The sequence below is a fragment of the Chamaea fasciata genome, unplaced genomic scaffold (assembly GCF_029207755.1).
Source record: "Chamaea fasciata isolate MVZ Bird 193981 ecotype frontalis unplaced genomic scaffold, bChaFas1.0.hap1 SCAF_21, whole genome shotgun sequence".
Classification (NCBI taxonomy): Eukaryota; Metazoa; Chordata; class Aves; order Passeriformes; family Sylviidae; genus Chamaea; species Chamaea fasciata.
The window spans coordinates 8333897-8356318 of NW_027094106.1; the positions used below are offsets into that span (position 1 = coordinate 8333897).

At 45.9% G+C, this 22422-nt stretch overlaps 2 protein-coding genes across 2 annotated transcripts; both read left to right on the forward strand.

Moving 5' to 3' along the window:
• Positions 1 to 52: 52 nt before the first annotated feature.
• On the forward strand, positions 53 to 4949 carry SMG8 (SMG8 nonsense mediated mRNA decay factor). Its single transcript, XM_066201709.1, has 4 exons — positions 53 to 1768; positions 2548 to 2693; positions 3076 to 3951; positions 4496 to 4949. Exons 1-4 carry the CDS (start codon positions 85 to 87, stop codon positions 4691 to 4693), a joined length of 2904 nt encoding a protein of 967 aa, XP_066057806.1. The 5' UTR covers positions 53 to 84; the 3' UTR covers positions 4694 to 4949.
• A 1082-nt stretch (positions 4950 to 6031) lies between these two features.
• GDPD1 (glycerophosphodiester phosphodiesterase domain containing 1) lies at positions 6032 to 22039 on the forward strand. Its single transcript, XM_066201845.1, has 10 exons — positions 6032 to 6477; positions 10778 to 10820; positions 13867 to 14002; positions 14570 to 14615; positions 15173 to 15291; positions 15919 to 16008; positions 16735 to 16868; positions 17371 to 17430; positions 18185 to 18236; positions 18772 to 22039. The coding sequence occupies exons 1-10, from the start codon at positions 6342 to 6344 to the stop codon at positions 18892 to 18894; spliced, it is 939 nt and encodes a 312-aa protein (XP_066057942.1). The 5' UTR covers positions 6032 to 6341; the 3' UTR covers positions 18895 to 22039.
• Positions 22040 to 22422: the final 383 nt, after the last annotated feature.

Genomic DNA, 22422 nt, shown 5'->3' on the forward strand with positions numbered 1-22422 from the left:
GTCCGCGCCCTCCGGGGCGGGGCCGCTCATGCGCGGGGCCGGGGCCGGGGCTCCGCCGCTTCCGGCCGGGAGCGAGGCCGGGCGATGCCGCTGCCCGGGGCCGGGCCGCCCGGGGCCATGGGCACGGCCGTGGGGCCCATGAGCCTGCGGGAGCTGCTGCTGGCGGCCGAGGCGGGCGGCGCGGCGGGCGGCGAGGAGGAGGTGTGCGTGGTGGGCATCTTCGGCAAAACCGCGCTGCAGCTCTGCTCCGAGAAGGAGGCCCTGGTGAGCACCGTGTGCGACCGGCAGGTGTTCCCGCTGTTCCCGGAGGAGGAGCCCGAGCCGGCGGACGGCGCCGCGGGGCAGGAGGGGGACCCGGCCACGAAGGATTACAACCATCTGCAGGCGTACTACAGCCAGGAGAGCCGCGTGCTGTACCTGGTGCTCACCTCCATCTGCGACACGCCGCAGCTGCTGCGCGCCTGCGGGGACCTGGCGGCGGCCGAGAACAGAGAGGCCGGGCCCGGCCACCCCTCCGGAGGCCCGGCCCCGCTGCCTCACGCCGAGGCGCACGAGTTCTGGAAGCACCAGGAGAAGCTGCACTGCCTGAGCCTCCTCTACCTCTTCTCCGTGTGCCACATCCTGCTGCTGGTGCATCCCACCTGCTCCTTCGACATCACCTACGACCGCGTGTTCAGGGCGCTGGACGGGCTGCGGCAGAAGGTGCTGCCCTCCCTCAAGGCTGCCATCAAGGACTGCCCGGTCGGCAAGGAGTGGAAGCTCAACTGCAGGCCATGCCCTCCACGCCTCCTCTTCCTCTTCCAGCTCAACGGGGCTCTGAAGGTGGATCCGCTGCCGAGCAGGGGCCAGGACCCCTGTGGTCACCTGGAAAAGCCACCCCCCAAGAAGCATTCCCCCAAGAGGAGGCTGCAGCACGCCCTGGAGGATCAGATCTACCGCATCTTCCGCAAGAGCCGGGTGCTGACCAACCAGAGCATCAACTGCCTGTTCACCGTGCCCGCCAACCAGGCTTTCGTGTACATCGTGGCTGGCGGGCCCCAGGACGGAGACGATCCCGTGGCCATGCTTCTCGACCAGCTCAGGAGCAACTGCACCATGAGAGAGCCTGACTCGCTGCTGGCCCCCACCCTGTCGGGACCCAGGAGGTATCAGATGATGAGGCACGGCCGGCAGCAGCTCTCCTTCCACGCAGAGAGTAGCAGCTCCAGCTCCAGCTCCTCTGGGCAGCTCGTGGACTGCACCCTCAAGGAGTTCTTGTGGCAGCACGTGGAGCTGGTGCTCAGCAAGAAGGGCTTTGAAGACAGCGTGGGGAGGAACCCGCAGCCTTCTCACTTCGAGCTCCCCACCTACCAGAAGTGGGTGGCTGCAGCTCTGAAGCTCTATGAGGTGACCATCGAAGGCAAGGACGATGACCCGACCTGTGGCGAGCTGAGCTCAAAAATCATGAGCAGCATCAAAGTTTTGGAAGGCTACTTAGACATAGACACCAAGTTCTCCGAAAACCGTTGCCAGAAGGCTCTGCCCATGGCCCACAGCGCCTACCAGTCCAACCTGCCCCACAATTACACCATGACAGTGCACAAGAACCAGCTGGCCCAGGCCCTGCGTGTGTACAGCCAGCACGCCCGGGGCCCGGCCTTCCACAAATACGCCATGCAGCTCAACGAGGACTGCTACAAGTTCTGGAGCAACGGGCACCAGCTCTGCGAGGAGCGGAGCCTGACCGACCAGCACTGCGTGCACAAGTTCCATCTGCTCCCCAAAGCAGGTAAAGATGCTAACTTGTGCACTGGTTTCATGGTTTAGTTCGGTATCTGCTTTAAAATGTCCTAGGCTGAAAGCCCCGATGCTGAAATGTTGTGGGGGATGAAAGTTTGCAGCTTTAAAGCGTCGTGTTCAAGGACTGGATGTGGCACTCTGTACTCTGCTCTAATTAATAAAGGTGGTGACCAGGGAAAAGTTGGACTCGATGATCTCAGAGGTCTTTTCCACCCCAAATGATTCTGGTGTCATCTCTCCAGTGGGATCATAGCAGAGCTGCTGTGCAGGTTTCCTTTATGCTGAGTAATGTTTGGGAGCCAGTCCAATGTTAGTAGTAACTCTGATTTTTGTAGTTACTCTGATTTTCTGATTTTAGTAGTAACTCTGATTCTGTCTTACTAATTAAAAGTAATCACACTGGAGTCCTCTAACAAGAGGAGTGTGAGAACAAAGCTCTCTAAAAAGCATAAGCATCCCCCTTCGTTTTAAATAACGTGGTTGATCAGGGAGTCCAAACTGACTTCTGCACATTTATTGCAGGCAGAAGAACTCTGAGCCTTCAGGAAGTGGTTGTGAAAACAGATAAGGGTTGCTGTAGTGGTATAACCTCCCCTGGAACTTTTTATTATTAAAAGTGGGAAAGGGAGGAGTTGCTTGACAAACCAGTGGCAAATCATTTTATATATGTGTATTAGCAGGGAGGGGGCAATGGATGAAGGGAATAAAGAGAGTTTTGAATGGTGAGCAGTTTGCCCAAGGTTTGATTGATATTGATTTTGCTTTTAGGGGAAAAGCCAGAAGCGGACAGAAATCCTCCAATTCTGTACCACAACAGCCGGGCTCGTTCCACTGGTGCCTGTAACTGTGGCAGGAAACAAGCTCCTCGGGAGGACCCCTTTGATATCAAAGCAGCTAATTATGACTTTTACCAGGTAACTGTTAGCTCTGTTGGTGCTTCAAGCAACTCTGTATACAGAGTCTGTATTCTGAGGACACCACAAGTTTCTTCTTAGCCTTATCAGCTTATTGCTTGGGGGAGACATTTCTGGGAGCAGAAACGGGCTGACCAGGATGGGCAGTTCCAGTCTTTACCAGTGCACACACACAGGAGCACCTGTTAAGGCACCTGTTTACACTTTGAATGTGTTGGTTCATGTGAATTTTACATAATCAGGTCTGTGGGCTGTGTTCCCATGGCTGCTTTGGTTCTCACGTGGTGCAAACCTCTTGAGTCTTAATTGTAGCTGCTGAATGTTGTGGCTCTGAGCTCCCTCATCTCGGGCTGGATACTAAATCACATTTTCTTTCACGCAGATGCTGGAAGAGAAGTGCTGTGGAAAACTGGAGCACATCAACTTCCCCATATTTCAGCCGAGCACACCTGACCCGGCACCTGCTCGGGACGAGTCATCGCCCGCCCCTCCGGAGGGCGAGATGGAAAAACTCAAAGAGAAAGAACCTCAGACTCAGGGAGAGAGCACAGGCCTGAGCTTGGCCCTGAGCCTGGGCCAGTCCACGGGCAGCCTGGGCACGTACCCGCCCGATGGCCAGGGTGGAGGGGACAATGCAGACAGCCACGGGCAGAGCGGGGACTCCAAGAGCGAGAAGAGGCCGAGCCTGGTGGATCGCCAGGCGTCCACTGTCGAGTACCTCCCCGGGATGCTCCATTCCAATTGCCCCAAAGGCCTTCTGCCCAAATTCTCCAGCTGGTCGCTGGTCAAGCTGGGGCCGGCTAAGGCTTATAACTTCCACACAGGCTTAGATCAACAGGGCTTTATCCCGGGAACAAACTATCTAATGCCTTGGGACATCGTCATCAGGACGAGGACTGAAGATGAAGGAGACTTAGACACCAACTCCTGGCCTGCCCCCAACAAGGCTGTTCCTGGGAAAAGGAGCGCGGTGGTGATGGGGAGAGGCCGGCGGAGGGACGACATCGCTCGAGCTTTTGTGGGGTTTGAATATGAAGATGCGCGTGGGAGGAGGTTCATGTGCTCGGGGCCCGATAAGGTGATGAAGGTGATGGGAGGGGGGCCCAAGGAATCCGCCCTCAAGGCCCTCAATTCCGACATGCCCCTGTACATCCTGTCCTCGACGCAGGGACGGGGCCTCAAGCCCCACTACGCCCAGTTCATGAGGCTCTTTGTGGTGGTTCCCGATGCTCCTCTGCAGATCACCTTAACGCCTCAGGTAGGGAGTGCAGGAGGGAATCCGGGAACGGCAGAGGCAGGGGTGGTTGTGAAAATACCAATTAACAAGGGTGACAGCAGAAGGGTGTCACTCAAACCAGCTTCAGCCAAGACAGTCCTTTCCAAAAGTATCTGTTACATAAGCACCTGGGATTTCTTAAACTTCAACCGTGCCAAATTTATACTTTGTGTAAAGTAAGTTTACAGAAGCATTTTATCAAGGATGAGTTATTGACGTTCCCTGCCGTAATTATGGCTTTTATTTAAAAATATAAAAAAAAAAGATAACAATGACTCTTTAAGAACAACTTTGTCATTTTAAATGTCATGGAGAAAAGCAGTGACTCATTGCTCAATTATTGTTAGTTACCATTTGAATTTAGGAGGTGAAAAAAATGTTGGTTTTCTTAACTGGAGAATTCTTCACAATTTCTTCCATTTTTCTTTTAACGCGCGTCTGAAAAAAAACTCCATTTGCATTTCATTACTTTTCTAAAGCAGTAATGATGATTGATTACCTACTGACATTTTCTTTTTGGTTTTAGGTTCAGCCAGGACCACCACCCTGTCCTATATTTTACCCCGAGAAGCAGGAAATCACCCTCCCCTCTGATGGACTCTGGGTGCTGAGGTTTCCCTACGCCTACGTGACAGAACGGGGGCCCTGCTTCCCCCCCAAAGAAAGCCAACAGTTAATGAGCTACAAAGTCCTCCGAGGAATACTGAAAGCAGTCACACAATGAGAATGGTTTGGGGTGGATCTGTTTTAGTTTTAAGAAGGCTGTCTTCACTGCAATCCGTGGGTTTTGGTTACCCAACAGTTGTCACTGCAATTGTGTGAAGCCCCCCCGCTGTATTTCACTGGAACGCGGTCGGATTGGAAATAAAAGTTGATATCAAAGCAGGAAAAGGGATCTGAGACATTTTCCATTTATTAAGTTTTCATATTTATATGTTTTCATATGTAAAAAAGAAAAAATAAAAGCTGGTTTTCATAAAGTGCTGATCCTGTATTACTAGGTGTTTGATCCTTTTCACATACCTATTCAGGAACATTCAAAAATTAGCACTGCCTGAAATCAAGAGTTTATTTTGTCATATTGAGGCAATGATAGGCAAAATCTTTTCTGAACAAGCTATTTGTGTGTAAATGATGCTTTTAATGTGATGATGGGAGAAATATTTTGTCTTGGGAAAAAAAAAAAAAGATACTGCAGCTCTGATGTGTATTAACAGCAAAGCCAGAACCGGCTCCCCTTTATCAAGTGATTCTCAGTGCCAAAAAATCAGCCACAGTAAATCAACTTTTAACTGAGGTAAGATGTATTAGCGAAAGTGGCTGTATGCTGAGACCTAATTTAATTTCTAGAATATTTGTTTCTAATTAGCATGCACACAAAATTTAATTTGCCAGTTTGCTATAGTACAATAATTATACTGCACGACCGGAGCTGAGACCTGGTTTCTGCTGGGAATACGACATCTCTGAGGGCCTGGGTGAGGAAAACACATCCCTTCATTTGGAATTCAGTGTTAGGGGTTGGATTACGTGGTCTTTAAAGGTCCTTTCCAAGCATTCGATGATCTTTCAGGGGCTGGGTGTGGGAAAAGCGTCCCTCGCATTTGGAATATGACATTGCTGAGGGGCTGGATGAAGAAAACAGATCCCTGCGTTTGGAATATGGTATCTGTGAGGGGTTGGGTGTGGAAAATGCACCCCTCCTGTTTGAAATACGACATCAAGGGGCTGGACTAGGTGATTCTCTAAAGATCCAACCCAACCATTCCATGATTTTGTGATGGCTGAGGGGCTGTGTGGGGAAAGCGCATCCCTCCCATTTGGAATATCACGTCTCTGAGGGGCTGGGTCGGGGGAAACACATCCTCCCACCTGTGAGGAGACAGCCGGGACAGCCAGGCGGAAAATAAAACCCTGCAATAGATAAATTACCCCAGAGCACTCGGCGAAGCGCTCTTTGCCCGTGACAACCCCGCCCCTGAGGCGGGCGCTGGGTGTGGAAAACACATTCCCCCCACCTGCCAGCAAGGAGCCGGGAGTGCGCCGTGGGCAATTAAAGCGAGCAGTTGGCAGTTTCCCCCACAGCGGTTACAAAGCGGCGGCGGCTGCGGGCAGCCCCTCACGGCCGGGCGCGGAGGGAAGGAAGGGAAGGGAAGGGCGCGGGGCCGCCGCGCCTGCGCGCTGCGCTCCCCCCGGCGCCGGGGCGGCTGCGCGGGCGCAGAGGCTCCGCTCCCCTCGGAGCCGCCGCCGCCGCCGCCCCGGAGCCTCCGCGTCCCGCAGCGGCTCCGCCTGGCCCCGAGCCGCCCGCGGGCTGCCGCAGGGACAAGGACCGCCGGCAGCACGGGCCGGGGGCAGCCCGTGACAGGCTCAGGATGTCGGCTACCCTCTACGTGCTCTCCACGCTGGGTGGATACGTCCTCACCTCCGCGCTTCTCCTCAAGTGCCCGGGGCTGCTCCACCGGCCCAAACGGCAGCGCTTTCGCTGCCGGCACATCTCGCACCGCGGCGGTGAGTGAGGGGCAGCGGGGACGGAGGGGAGGGGATGCCGGAGCCCTTTGTGTGCTCTCCGCAGCTCCTGAGGGACGGTCCCCGCCCGGCTGTCGGCGCTCAGGGCTCCGCGGCCCCCGGGCGATGCTCCCTCACGGCCCCGGGCCGCTGCTCTGTGCCCCCGGGCACGGGAGGGTCGTGAGGGGCTGCGCCGTGCCCCTGGCTCCCTTTAAACCTTCCTCCCGCAGCCTAATTTTAGGTGCCACCTGCTGACCAGTGCCTCGGTTCAGCGCGGAATTCATCTCCGAAGTCCAGCCGCGCCAGCCGAAAATCAGCTTTTTTTTTTTGGTTGTTGTTGGCGTGATGTTTTTCCTCTCGATCGTATCTATATTTTCTTCTAACGATTCTGTATCCTGGTATTTCTCTCCCCAGCCATAGGGGCGTCTGGCTGTTGCTTAGGTCAGGTACAAGAGGTCGCTTTTCTTGCCTCTGACCGCCTGTTTGCTCTGCTTTCTGCTTTCAGGGGAAACAGAATCGGCTGTGACTCTGTTCTTGCTCCCCTCGGTGTTGCAGGCAGGCAGTGCGTGGCTCCGTGCCCTGGTAAAACCCATCCCATTTGAGAGTCAGAGTGCTGATTCTGTCTAAAGCAGCTAAAGGAGGTTTTTAAGTTTCTTCCACCTATTCCGAAGCACTGTGAGGGGAAAGAAAAATGCAGCAAGGTGTGTCTTCTTGCTCTGTAGACATCCATTCTGCGCTTTTTTCGTGCTGCCTCACTTAATTTTTGAAAATGGGTACTTTGTTAGTAATATTTTTCGATATCCTGTGCGAGAGATGTCTGGTGCTGAGTTTCAGCAGTTTTCAATATCATGCTTAGTGCCAGTTTGTGGAGGGGTTGATCGCAGTTGTAGCCAGTAGTCCTTAACAAATGCTGCTGCCGTGAATTACCAAAATACAAAAACTGGAGCTGATCTCATCATGATTTTATTCCTAATTTATTTGAAACTAAACTTCCATTTCGTTTATTTGACAGTTTAAGTTCCTTTGTAGCTTTAAGTATAGGATAAAATGTACCTTTTGGCTTGGAGCATCTATGTCATCCCTTGCTTGGTATTTCTATTTTTCCTTCAGTGAAAGAAAAGGTTCTTAATTTTAAGGATTTCCTGGTTTGTGGTTTTTTAATTTTTTTTGTTTGTAAGCTGTTAAAAACTTGCAGGCGACTTTGTTGGGACTTGGTATGATCCCCTTAATCTTCTGTTCTCACTCCTTTGCCAGGACCTCAGTTAAGGTACACAGCTCTAAGCCTCGAGTGCTTGGGCGGGCTGCTCTAAGCCCCGTCGGAACAGCAGGAAAGCCCGGCTTAAAGGGAGGATTAATTCCTCAGGCATTCAGAGTGCACGGTCCGTGAATTGTTCCTGTGAAAATCCACCTGAGGCAGGAGCCTTGCAGCAGGTCTTGGCTCATCTGAGGCCGAAGATCATTGTGCTTTACTCTCCTCGGTGTTTTAGCCTGTAACATAAATTCCTGCGGGGCTGGAGTTCTCCTCGGGCTTTAGTCATGCTGTAGCTTTAGACTCAGTGTCAGGTTTCCTATTGCATTACTCCTGTTCACTTGGGAGATCAAGGTAAGGCTTAACTCCTTTGCCTTTCTCCTCCCTGAGATGAAACACTGTAATTTTTTTAAAGTCCGATTTCGCTTGCTTTCTCCTTCAAGAGATGTTCTCCTCACCTCATTTTGTAGGATCATCCCTGAATTATTTCTTCATTTCTGCTTGATTTTAAAATTGGTCATTTCTGAGAGCAATTATTGAGTCTTGGTATTCTCTGTTGATGCCAGCAGCCCTGGATTGCAGGGTCTCTGAGAGAGGGTAACATGATGATTTTTACACAGAATAATTCAGATCGGAAGGGACCTCTGGGGATCTCATCTGACCAGAGCAGGTTAACCAGGTCCTGGTCCAGTTAGGTTCTGAATACATCTAGGACTGGAGTCTCCACAGCCTCTCCAGGAAGCCTTGTTCCAAAGTTTGATCACTCTTGCAATAAAAAGGGGTCTTTTCTTACATTTATAAATGTTAAAAAAAAAAAAAAATTCCTCTTGGTATTTACACATGTAGGATCATGCCCAGCCTCTGTTCTCCAGACAAAACAATTCCAGCACCCTCAGCCTCTCATTGCACACAGGAATCTCTCATCCCTTAATTTTCACAGCCCTCCCTTGGACTTACTCCAGTAGATCCATGTCAGTCTTGTGCTTTGGAGCCCAGAACTGGACGTGGTGCTCCAGGTGTGGTTTCACCTGTGCTGAGCAGAGGGGAACAATCCCCTCCCTTGACCTGCTGGCCCCAAAATCTTCTGAGGGTCATCTCCTTGAGCCAGGGCTTGGTGTTGGCTCCCAAAATCTTCTGAGGGTCATCTCCTTGAGCCAGGGCTTGGTGTTGGCTCCCAAAATCTTCTGAGGGTCATCTCCTTGAGCCAGGGCTTGGTGTTGGCTCCCAAAATCTTCTGAGGGTCATCTCCTTGAGCCAGGGCTTGGTGTTGGCTCCCTCTTGGCCATGGTGGTGCTTGCAGGGTTGGAATTTTCCCTCTTAATGTCTGGATGTGCCATTTTTGCTGGGGAAGGTCAGTTCCTTGTCGGGAATGCAGCAGCACACGGGCCCGTGAAGCTGGAGGTGTGTTTGAGGAAGTGTCAGAAGCTCTTTGGTCAGCCCAGCCCTCTCACTTTTCAGGGGAGAAAATTACTTGGATCACATAACTTGTGTAGTTCCCTTTTCTGCGTGTGGTTGCTGATTTAGGATTCCTCTTTCAGCTGATCTCCCAACTTTGTTCCTCACTTCCCCCAAAATGCTGCAAGTCAGGCATTTGACTCACCACCTCACATGTCACCATCCCTGGCCCTTGACCACCTCCCTGCCCTGTCATTTGTTAGATCAGCTGCTTAAAAGTTTTATTTTTGGAACTTTCTGCTCAGGAATGTCAGGATTCTCCTGCTTTGTTCACAAACTGAAGACCTGACTCAGGTGTTTTTGCCCTTCCCTCAGTGTTCAGGATGTAAGGGCTGGATTGCCACAGCTGATAACTTATCTAAAGACCTGAATTTTTATTGCAGTTAATTTGTAACTGATCAGCCAGGTCCTGTGTAGGGGTTTCCCTACATTTCTTAGGCAATCACCAGATGGGGATACCATGAAGTTCTTGTGTTTTCCTTTGTCCCTTGGTTCACTTTTGCCACTCAGCCAGTTCCCAGTCCTGCGATGAAATCCCGTGAAATATTGATGAATGTCTGATCACAGAAGCTGCTGTGGACTCACCATATTGTTTTACATTAAAACCCTGCAGATTTTTGTCATCATGCTTCCAAGTTAAGTCTTCCATTTTGTAAACCTATCTGAGAACAGCAGTTTTAAATCGGTGGTTGTGCATTGCTTTAATTAAGTAACTGAAGGCAGGTTTAGGTAAGTATGTCCTGGTGAGGTCTTGTTAATAGGCAAGGCCTTAATTGGAACTCCTGTAATTGCTGTTTACAAAGTCTGTCATTCATTACTGTCATAGAGCAGTTACAATTTGCATAGATATCTTCATCAGCGTATCTTCCTGAGGTTGCTGTGTTTTTCAGTCTACAATATTGCCTGCTTTCTCAGGTGGGGAGAAGGCACAACCTTTCCCAGTCCCTAATCAGGCTGATTTTGAAAGATATTTATGCAGAGAATGCTGGATTAGGAGTTGCAGGGTTTGGACCTGCCTGAGAGAAAATTTAAATTTGCTTGTCCTTTCATTTCTTAACTGGAATCGATGTGTGTTTCATTCCTTGTGCGTGAGACCTTTGTTGACGGATCTGAGCTGTTTGGGGAATATCCTTGCACTGAAAAAAGAGGTTGTCACATGTTTGAGCATCAGCTGGGTTATACATTTAGGGAGTGTGAGATTTAGAATGTTTTGGGTGCTTTAATTCATAGTTTTTTGGTGGGTTTTTTTTTCTCTTGTTACTTTCCCCACCAACTCTCAAATAGATTTTTTGCATGTGCTGTCCCTGTGCCCGTGGGGCTTGTTGTCCTAGCTAAATACCTCTGGTAAAATAAACACTTTGGTTTGAATATTCAAAGTGTTACACAAATCCAATGTAAGTTCTTTTTTTTTAAAGTCGTTTCATCTGGAGAAGGTCGTTTCTCTCCAGCAGGTTGGTGGCAACAGAGGTTTCTACCTTGGGCTTCATCCTCATTTCTCAAAATATGTGTATTTTAAAACCTGTTGTTTTTTTAATCGTATTTTCAGTGGGATTGAGGGGAAGAAAAGGATTTTAAGTTTTATTTTGGTTGTTTCTGCAGGTGCTGGAGAGAACCTGGAGAACACAATGGCAGCCTTTCACCAGTGAGTACAAAAGGATTGAGAGTGCCTAAATTAGGTGTTCTCAGTGTCTTCAGTGAGTGAAGCAATCAAGGGAGGTGGGACTGCAGCAGTTTCTTTGGGGTTACAGTGTCCCAGTTCTGAAAGTCAGCTCTCCTCTGGATCACTGCTGGGGATTGCCAAACATCCACTCCAGTTTCACCAGAAGGAGTTGGGATACCGCAAATTATGGTCTGTGCACACTTAACAACAAATGGAAACAAACCCTGAGGCCCGAGCTGTGCTGGCCAGTAAAACAGAAAAACAATACTGTGCTTAATGCTGATCACTTCTATTAATTTATTTATCATTATAAAGCAGAAAACGCTGCCGTTGATGGTTTTGTTTTCCTGCAGTAACACAATGGGTGAAAGCCTCTTACTCAGGGGTTTAAAATGGGGTTGGGACCAGAAAACCTTTTAAGCCTCCAGCATTTAAGTAGTGAATTTTAACGAGGTTCTCCAAGGTATTTAAAGCAGAAGCATATCTAAAACTCCCAACTGCTGCTGAGGAGGGGCCACATTATGCGGGCTCCTCTTGGTTTTGTTTGGGGTTTTTCTAATTTGCTTTGTGCTGAGGAGCCTCATCGGTTTGCTGTTCCCCTGCAGCCTCAGGGGTGCCAGCTTTCCCAACCAAATAAAAGAAAGTACTGCACTATTTTCTATCTCCATGGAAGCTCAGCATAGTTTTGTGTGGCTTTTTGTGTTTCTGTTTTTTTCTTTCCTGCTGGCCTGCCTTTTTTTTCAATCTGCTACCAGACTCTCTGAAAGTGCTTTTTTTGCTTTTGTTTAACCATTTCTTAATTTTCATTTCATATCACTCATTCTGCACGTGAAGGGCTCTTGCCATGCAAGTTACTCCATAATCTATTTTTATTTTATTCCCGGAAATAAGCAGTAATACTTAAAGTAAGGACTGTGCTAGGGGGTAATACGGTTTGTGATGATGTTTTTCTGACTCTCTTCTGCCCATTTTAATTATTTTAGAGTTATGCTGGAACAAATGCATTGAGGTCCAGTACAACAAGTAAAGTAGCAAAAGGAGTGGGGTAGAAAATCAGTGATCTGGGTGGTGGAAGATGGTCAGGGTTGGCTCAAAGAGCTGACAGGAGCTGATCGATTTATAATCCATCAGATCCTGTGTGAAGCCAAACAGGGTGTGTCTGCAGGAGCTGCTCCTGCAGGTTTGCACAAGCAGGAATATTTGGCTGTTGCTGTAGTTGAATCCAGAAGATAATGGGGGGAGGAGGCCTTCATTGGAAATTTCAGTTTCTACCCTCCTTAATTTACAAATATTCTGGAAGGAAATTACAAGCTTTTTGTACTGAAGAAAATATTTTTTTTAAATTTTGTTTTATTAGTTAAAATGCATAATAGATGGGAGGGCTATAATCTTGTTCTACCATATTTAAATGCTTCTGTGGTGGTTTTAGATTATAAAATAACAGATTTTAAGCAAGAGCACTTTCACCCTAATTTGCAAATGCGAGCCTGCCTCACAGCTTGAGTTCTGGAGCAGTTGGATCTGAATCCACAATGATGTTCTGAATCTGGAGCCTTCTCTGGAGCAGTGGGGATCTGACAGGACAAACTGATTTCCAGCTGGGAGAGCTCAGCACTTGAGGAAGCTTATTTAGCAGTGAGCTGCTCCTAAGGGCCTGGCAAAGTCTCAGATTTGTTAACAAGGGAAGTTGTTGTTCTCCCCTCTCCGTGCAGCATCAGCCCTGACTTTCTTAGGCAAGAAATATTGCTAATAAAATCTGCTGGTGAAATGATAAAACGTGAGGACATCTACACTTTTGGCAAATCTCCTGCAGCAGATTTGGAGTTGCTTTCCCTCAGGAGGGAAAAAAAAAAATCACCCAGCACAGCCTGTGATTCTTCCATATGTAACAGGATTTTGTTCCTCTCCTAATTCTTAATTAGCAGCCCTGGCAAACAGTTCACAAATTGGCTTTAATTTGACAACCCTCCTTGATCATTATCCCAGCTGGACCAGAAGTTGTGTTCAACACTTCGGGGAGTATGTTCTGATTTTGTTTGTTTGTTTGTTTGTTACGTTTGTGGTTGTTCATGGGCTGTGTTCAGCAGCCAGTAAAGCCCATAAAGAAAAGGCTGTTGATGAATTTACAGAGCTTTGGGTCTCGGGTAGGCACAACTCACAGGTGGTGTAGGTTTGCTCAGAGGTGGATTAAGAGGTTTTGAAGGAAGAGTTCAGACTTTCATCTGTCTGCTGGAATGACACCTCTTTTCTAGTTAAATGAGCAATTCCCTGCTCATTGCAGTAAAGCTTTTGTTTTGTTTTGGTGTGAGGTTTCTTGTACTTATTTTTCATCAATATAATTATTACTTTCTGCTTTCCTTACCCCTCCTGTGAACCAAACTGTTACGGGGTGGATTTGGGATTGGATTAGAGCTTTTCAAAGCAGTGGGTTGGAACAGGAATAACTGTTTTGCTTTGAAAAAGAGGACTGGATGTTTAGTGCTTTATTTCCCTTTCAATTTAAATTAAAACTTTTTCATTGAAAGAATAGTTTAAGGTTGTTTTGCTACCCAATAAAACAGCCAAAAGCTTGGAAGTCCCGCTGCTAATTTCCTGAGCCATCCCTTCCTGATTCAGCTTTCACATCCCTCTTTGTTGTGTCTAACCACAAATTCAATCTACCTTTTTTTTTTCAAAACCTCACTTCCTCCAGTGGGCAGATGTGCTGCTGCTCGCAAACACCCCACTCCAAACCCTGACCCAATCCTTTAGGAGCAGGTTTCCCAATCCTGGGGTGGCAGGCTGCAATCCCCAGGGGAGCTTCCCAATTCCTGTGGGAGACGGAGCCAAAAATCCCATCACTGCCTCAAGAGATGTTGTTTATTCTTACATCAGCTTCCCACTGCAGCAGAGACTGTGAGGATTCCTGTTTGCTTCCTTGCCCCATTAAAGCACCCAGAGCCCTTCCAGTGGGGTTGGTTCATGGGCTGTGTTGGGTTTGGGGCTGCACGAAGCACTCGGGTGGTTCAGGGCGGCCTTTCCCTTGCAGCGCCGTCAATTTGGGGACAGACATGCTGGAGCTGGATTGTCACCTGACAAAAGATGAGCAAGTGGTTGTGTCCCACGATGAGAACCTGAAGAGATCAACAGGAGTTGATGTCAACATATCTGACCTCAAATACTCGGTGAGTCGAGGAGAAAATGGGCTGGGGGGGGTGTTGAAAAATGAGTTTGTGGGGTGGGCCTGGTGCCCAAAACCAAAGGGGAGCATTCGTCTCAATAAAAAAAACAACAACAAAAAAAAACTCCCCTAAACGAAACCACCCTCTCAGTGGAAGTCTGAATATGACACCTGGCACATTCCAGAGGGTGATTTACTCCTCCAGTATCAGGTTGGGTGAATGGCTCTGGAGCTGGGGTGTTTTGTCACACGGATTGATGGCAGAGTGACAAAAGCTCTTCCTGGTGTGACTGGTTTTCTAGTGGGAAATGTGGGAAATGAATCCCCCCTGCCTGGACAGTGGGATTTTCAGAGTTCTCAGACATCTGGGAACGTTTTGCCTTTTTCAACTACAGGTGGCACAAATCTAAGAATGCCAAATAGTTCAATTAATACTGAAAGTGGTGCTACTAAATAAATTTTTTGGAAGAGAAGTGGCTTATGAATTATGATTTTTTTTGGTCTTTTTGGAGGAGGGTCATAATTATATCCCTGCTTTTGAATTGATGTTCCATTCCACTTTATTTTTAAGGAACTTCCACCCTATCTCTGCAAGCTGGATGTCACCTTTCAGAAAGGTGAGGTGTTTGTCTCTTGCTGTTTCAATTTTTCATTTTATAGACTGGCAGATTCCTGCTTTGCCAAAGGGAATAGAAAAGTGCATGCACTTCTCTCAATATCATGATAAAAGAAGTTTCAAAAGAAAAATATAATTCTGTAGAAACCAGTTCAGTAGTTACTGTAGGTATGACTTGGAGTTCAGAAGGAAATTTTGTTCTCATTTTTGGTCTTTTTCACATTAATCTCGTTGCATTTGGTGTGTGGTAGCTGAGCCTGTGTTTGCTATTTCAGGATTTTAACATTGCCTGCACTCCTACTGTTGCTAAATAATGAGTGAATTTCATGAAGTTAAAACCTGAATGTGCAACATGCTCAGGGCATTTTCATTATGGAGATGAGCCTGTCATAGTTAATTACAGCTGAATGAAGTCATTTTTTTGTTTAAAAACGTGATTATCCTTGAAGCTTTATACTTTTAATAAAGTTTTATGGTAGTGAGTGCTCTGACATTTCTGCTTCTATCTGTGGCTTGTTAAAAGTAGCCACAGCAGTGACAAGTTTCTTGTTTCCCCAGAATGTCAGTGTGAGGGGACAGACAATCGTATCCCACTCCTGCAAGAGGTGTTTGAGGCATTTCCAGAGACTCCTGTCAACATTGACATCAAAATGAACAACAACGTGTTGATCAGAAAGGTACGTGAGGATCTGCTGAACTGAGAGCGAAGGCAGGGGGGTGACGCTGATGTTCCAGAGGTTTTTTGGAGTTGTGGCAGTCTGAGGAGCCAAGATCTGTGTTCTTGGGCTGCTTCACCCTTCACGTGTCGGGTCCTGCTCCCTGTGTGAGGTAATACAGGAGTCAGAGAAAGGATCTTGTGCAAGATATTCTGTAAAAGCTCTTTAGGACCCTTCATCTGGATGAAAACTGCTGCAGCACTGCTGGAGACGCGTTTGGTTTGTACCTCATGGGGAAGGCTCTTCTTAGGGACTGTCACTCTGCAAAGCAGCATAAAAACATGATGTTATTGTGTAAATGTGTTCAACACAGAGGGAAATCTTTCCAGCAAATACTATTTATTAATCTAGGTTTCTTGGAATTGTTTAGGGTTTTTTGTAGGTATAATCTGTTGTGCTGAACGCATGTTTATTTCCCACCAAAGCATCACAACCACCTAAAAGAGAAGTTGGGAAAGAGTAAAGAAGGAGTAAAGAATAAAGAACTCCTTCCTATCGTGATTTCCGAAGCAAGCAGCGTTTCAGTGAAATAATGCTGCCCTTCATTTGCAGTGACTCTGTGTGAGAGTTGTGCTCTCTGTGCTGCAGGTCTCAGAGCTGGTGAGTCAGTACAAGAGAGAGCATCTGACCGTGTGGGGGAACGTCAATTACGAGATTGTATCCAAGTGCTTCAAGGAGGTAAGGCTGGGTCCAGCTGAGCTTGGTTACTGTGTGCTGACAGAACCTTCAGGAAAGCAGAAAAGCGCCCTGCAAATCAAGATTTAACCAGGCCAGGCTTCTACTCGTGGTGAGAAATTCTGTGCTCAGATTGTGTTCTGCTTGCTGTACTGCTAAAAGAAGACAAGCACAGTTAACACCCCTCTACCCTGCCATAAAATACTTGAGGAATTAAGCTTAGTCATGTTTTATTCTTGTTTTATGAAATTTTAGGGCATTGCAGTTTTATGCCAGGAGTTCTTAGAGCCTGTTTTGCACATCATTCATCTGATAAAAAGCAGTTTTTCCAAGGATTGCTGATTGTCAGTTCCTTTGCATGAAAATAATGGATGTGGCCACTAGTGGACACAGTTGCATCAGCATGAAGCTGTTATTTCACAGCTATAATTCTCCTCCTTTTTGTGCTGAGACATTTTACAATTTAGAATTAAATCAAGATTGAGCTTAGTCCAAGGCAGTTATGCACCTGAGTGAAATCCATCTTGTTGATAGTTCAGTCTGGTTGATTATTTCAATTTATCTCTGCAGGACAACACCCCATTTCCTACCTGAACAGCAGTGAGATTTATTCATATAAGGCAGCTTCATCTTAGGTGTGACTGTAGACATGCATTGACGAGTAAATTTAATTGCAGCAGAGTCAAAGTCTACCAAGATAACTGAGAATCTCTTTCCTGGTTCCTGCAGAACTCTGACATTGCCACCATCTTCTGTGCCCAGCGTGTCCTCCTGCTCCTTGGCCTGTTCTACACTGGCCTGCTGCCCTTCATTCCCTTCAAGGAGGAATTCTTTGAGATTCCCATGCCTTCCATCATCCTCAAGTGAGTTCCAGCCCAGCAGTGGGTGCTGCACTGGCACCAGTGTGAAGCAGGTGAACCCTGATGCCTCCCTGAGTGCTGCTTTTTTGGGGCTGAGGTTGTTTTCCTGTTGGTTCAGGCACTTTTGGATATTCCTGGGAGAATTCTGTGCACAGTAACACACATCACTTCTGTGCTTAACAGCTAATTCTTGCTCTTTCCTTCTCTTTTCTTGAGAACAGATTTGTCTGATAGGGCCAAGAGACATGTCAGCAGTAGGGTGGATATGAGATTGTACAATCTTTCTCGTTCTTCACTCAAAATGCTGCAGAATTCTCATCTCTGCTGCTTCTCTTAAATGTAGCTCATTTCTCTTGTGTAACCCAATTCTAAGTCACTGTCTTGAGCGGTGAAATTACTGCTCTAATTTGAGCAAGATTAATTCTTCGTGTTCCTTTTGCAGGAACATCTCAACCAAGATTTTAATCTGCGCTCTGGTAATTTTTGGTTTTCTCTTCCTCAACAGGCTGAAAGAACCAGAGAAGATGTCAAGAAGCCAGAGATTTATTATCTGGCTGGCTGACACGTAAGATTTTCATCTGATTAAATTTTTATTTATATTTTTGCCTTTATATTAACACTTGACTCAAGCAACCAAGATTAGCTATTGCTATATCCATGCATTATATATTTGCAGTTTCTTCCAGCTTTTTGTCAGTGCAGGATAAATCAGATTCAAATCTTATGTAGGTGTGCTTTATGCTCTTTATTTTCCACACACTGAAGCTTTCTAAGGTGCAGTAACAGTGAGAAATGTTCCAATTGTGTCTGTTAAGCTTCTGTCCTTAAGTGTGCTCAGCTAATTAACATGCAATTAGATGCAGGATGCAGATTTCATGGATGTGACTGTTTCATAATGTTGTCAGAGGAGAAGACACTGTTTGCCTTACAAGGAGCACTTTGCATTTTAAGAATGTCTGTGTTTCACAGGGGATTTAGTCACAGTGACTGCAGTGTCTCTTGGCTCTGACATCTGTTAGTTTAGTTTCTCCAGGACATTTTCATGTCTTGGTGGGAAGGAGAAAGCATTTCCTGAAAGCAGAGGGGTTGGTTCATCAGACACGGTGTAAGGTACCTGCAGGGTGAAGGATTTCTTTGCTGGATTTGATCTTCAGCAGATTTGATACTTGAATTGACTTGAACTGGAAGTTTTCTAGGATTGGATTTCTCTTGTGGAAAACTCTACACACTGTATGGGACCTTCCTTGCAGGTCACCAACAGACACTGAAAATTCCATGTATACTTGAAGCTGTTAATTAATCTCCCTCTCCTTTCCCAGGCTGCTGATGAGGAAGGCACTGTTTGACCACCTCACAGCTCGGGGCATCCAGGTACAGTGGGGCGAAGCTTAGAGTGAGAATTCAAACCAGACAGACACAGCCTTCAAAGAGGTTCCTGTTCCCCCCAGCAAGTTCGTTGTGTTTCTGAGCTGCTTTTTAATTCCTGAGCAAAAGCTGCTGCTGTTCTATTTGCAGTGCTCTGCTTGCAAAGGAAGATTGGTACACTAGGGAAAAAAAAAATTGAGGTTTTCATTTAAATCCCTTGAAGTTTAGGGGTTTTCTCCCCACATTTCAAATTTAAGCCTATAAAATCTGCAAAACTGATTGTGATGTGGGGCTTTCACAAAATAACACTGACGTTTAGAAGGAGCTGAAGTCTCAGGTAGTGGAATTGGAGTCACCATTAAAAAATGTCCCTTTGGAAGGTGAGAGTGGGGAAAGGTCCAGCATCACAGTGTAATCATTTCTCATTTTAAATATGCAGCAACATCTTTCTCAGATCAAACAATATAGGTCAAAAGTCACCTTTTAAAAATAAAAATCAGTATTTCCTGTAATAACTTGGTTGTTGTATCTCATTTCATAGGTGTACATTTGGGTACTGAATGAAGAACAAGAGTACAAGAGAGCATTTGATCTTGGAGCTACTGGAGTGATGACAGACTATCCAACAAAACTGAAGGAGTTCTTACATAATTACCCAGCATAGAGGAAGAAAACTGAGAAAGTCCTTCCAGAACAGATTGTGAGCCAAGGATTTTCCTCATTAAAAAATAATAATAATAATTTGGGGCAGCATGCACAGATCATTTTTTGTTGGAAAGGTGTAACTGATGATCTGTTACCTTGTCGTCAAGTCACTACCTAATGTAAAGGTTGTCTATTTATTTTAAAACTTTAATGACATAGTTTACATTTGTAAATAGCTCATCTAGCAACAGCACACTTCACAAAGGGTGGTGATTAGGAAGAGAGTTGCCTGATAAGGTACCTGTAGATAAGAAGCATTATCTTACCTGTCACAAGTGTTCCTAAGCAGCTGTCAAGACATGTCAGTTATTCCAGTTATATTCTAGTGAGCAGAAACTGAAGAATTTCTGAAAAGTGTAGCCTGTGTGTTTGCATTTCTTGTTGTTGCTTTTAGATTTCAGGTAACTTCTAGAGAAAAAAAAAAATTAAAAAACAAAGGAAAACAGGCACAGGAGAAATAGCAAAGCAGACTGTGTGGCTGGCCAGGTAGTGAAGTGTACTCAGAGTAGGTGGTCACTTTGTAGCCAAATTTAACTCAGTATAGATTGATTCCATTATTCTCACTGACAAGAATGTTGAACTTGAGTTGGAATTGGATCTAGACCCTCTCTGAGGTGATGGCCAACACTGTGACTTGACAGTCCAGGTCTAAACCCAGGATTTAAATCAGGGTCTGGGTTTGACAGAGTTCCACTGCAGGATCCAGGTTTGTCCCTGGCTCTGGCCTGCCTGTCATGGCAGTAGCTGGATTTCCAGGATGGAAAATTGCACTTGTTACAGATCACACTCACTTTGAAATAGCCTTTTCACAGCGTCCTAAATTGCACATTTGTGGTTCTTGATGAACAGGAAGTTGTTTTTTAGGGTGAGGGACCAAAGAAGACTTAAGTTTGGTCAGGAAAAAAAAAAAATGTCCCTATTAAATGAGTTCACCCAAAGCAGATTTTTATGTGTGTTTATAAAGGGAGGAAGTGTCAATCTAGAATGTGTGTAAACTTCAGTCTTTTCTCTCCACAAAAATACATTCAGTATCCATCAAGCTCATGTGCATGGACATGGAAACAACTGGCAAAAAGCCAGGAAAACCCCAGGTGTGATGGAATTGGGATAGGCAGGAAGGTATTTCTGGAAGCTTCTCATGCTGTTGTGTCCTTGCAGGAGTTCCCTGTGTGTCAGACAGGTTGGAGCCTGCAGTGCCCTTGTGCCTTGGTGTGCTCATGTCATGGTTTGGGGTTCAGGGGTTCAATTACTGTGGCTTAATTACACCCAGTGTATAGAGCTCAGTCACTGAATCATCAGATGCTCTCTCTAAACGAGAGTTTGGGTCCAGCAGTATCTGTTTCTTGAAGGGACTTGATGTGTAAAGAATAGATCTTAATAATAAACACAATAGCCAGATGTGGTTTTACTGCAAGGAGCGCCCACTGTGCTAAAAACTGATTTTTAAGTCGTTTTTTCCCCCTTGGTAGCTCAGATTTGGGAGGGTTCTTGTTGCACCTTCCCTGGCTGCTGTGCCATATTTATAAATGTGGAGCATCTTTTGCTGTTCCACTGCCTGTCAGGAGGCTGTGAGAATGCCAAAACCATCTGCATGGAGAGTGTTTCTGCACCACAGCTCCTTTCTGAGGAATATGCCTGGATGAAATGGAAAAAAACTGCTGCATTTAGGATTCAAGTGAACATGTGCTGATGGGGGCAGATGAGTTAATGTTGTCCTTTTGAATATCTGCCTGCTGAAGATGACTGCAGATTCAATTTCCTCCTAATTTAATCGGCCTTGTTGCTTATTGAATGGAAGAGAGGAAAATGTAACTTCCTAACTGTTCATGGGGGGGAAAAAGGATGAAATTATTTATTAGGTATTAAGCTGTTTCCCTCTCAGACCAGTTCTGTCTGGTCACATAAGTGCTAATAATCAGTCAAGTCACAGCTCTGGCTGCTTTTTAGAAGCCACAGAGTAGTTAGAGAAGATGTTCCACATGCAGCTCAGTAAATTAAAGAACGCCACCTTTCTCTCCTAATCTGGGTTTATTACCAGTTTGTAGCTCCAGGTAGTTTTTATGCAATGTGGGGGTTTTTTAAACTCCATTTTATTGCTATTGGATTTTTAACACATGCACCAACATTAAGATGCAAATATAATGATGGTTTTAGAGAATGCTACCAAAACATACTGAAACTTTTTTGTTTAGGTTAGGAAGAGCTAAATTTTAAAATACCAGTTTTGATCTCTGACTTACTTTTTTCTCAAGTTTCCCTCAACACTCAATAAACAATTTTCCGTTATTCTATACTAGATGATAAAACACAGGTACTGAAATGACAGTGTTTTATATTTAATTTTAATATCTTTATTCTCTCTCTAGTAGTAGAGGTGGAAACTTCTGCCTTGTGAAATTCTCAACACATTTTTCAACCACGTTTTTGTCAGACCACCAATGTTCTTACATCTGATGGAGCTTCTGACTGTGCTGTTTATACACTGACCTCTCTTGGGATAAATCTGCTGCCCAATATCTAAAATTTGATTGGGAGGGAAAGGCTCCAGTGCTGGAAAAGCTGCTGGATTTATTCATTCACCTGTTTGGGCTTTAGCACAAGAGACAGATAATGTTCCAGGGATGAATCCCAGCACCAGTGCACAGGGCTTAGGCCATGATAACTGTTTGTAACAAAATACCAACGGAACTGGGGAAACTGTAGAACGTTTGTTGTATCCAAATCCTTGTTTTGAATATTCCAGAACTCGCCGTGTGATTTTTTTTTTTTAAACCGCTTGTACAGAAAAGCTTTTGTTGAGAACTTGCACAACTGTCCAGGAGGATGTTCAGTTGATCTCTCTTATCTCTGAGGAGAGATTCTTTTCAGGTACTTTTAAATATTGTTTTAACACTGTGTTCTCAGCCCCGTTGCAAACTGTTTTATGTATGAAGGATGATTGCATGTATTTCATGCACTTTTAATTTGCAGAAAGTCTCGTGGACCTCTCTAGCTCCAAAGCTACGCAGTGATTTTTTTTTTTTCTTTTCATGTGAAGAAAGGTTTGATGCTTTTGAAATGTGGCACATTAAAACATCTTCGCTCATAAAAGATCTAAACCTGAATGCTTGTTAGGTGTGACTTCTTTCCCTGAAAACCTAACCTCTGAGAGTGATTTTGTGTTCACAGTGTCCTTGGTTCGAGTTTGTGCTCGCAGAAATTCCACTTGCAGCAACTTTCTGTCCTCTCTAGTCCTAGAGGAAAAATTACCAGCTTTCCTACTGGATTGCCATTAAATTACATTAAATATTAGGTTTTAAGGTCAAGTGTAATTTTCAAGCCTAGAGGGTTCATATTTAGGTAAGAGAGGTGAAGTGAGGATTTGTATGCTACAGCGTTTAGTAACTTCTAAAGGGTTTTTCCAGCATGATGAGAGGATTCTCCAGATGGCTCTGGATGCTGTTTAATTTCTTAAAACACATCCTAAACGTTTGGTAAACCAAAACAA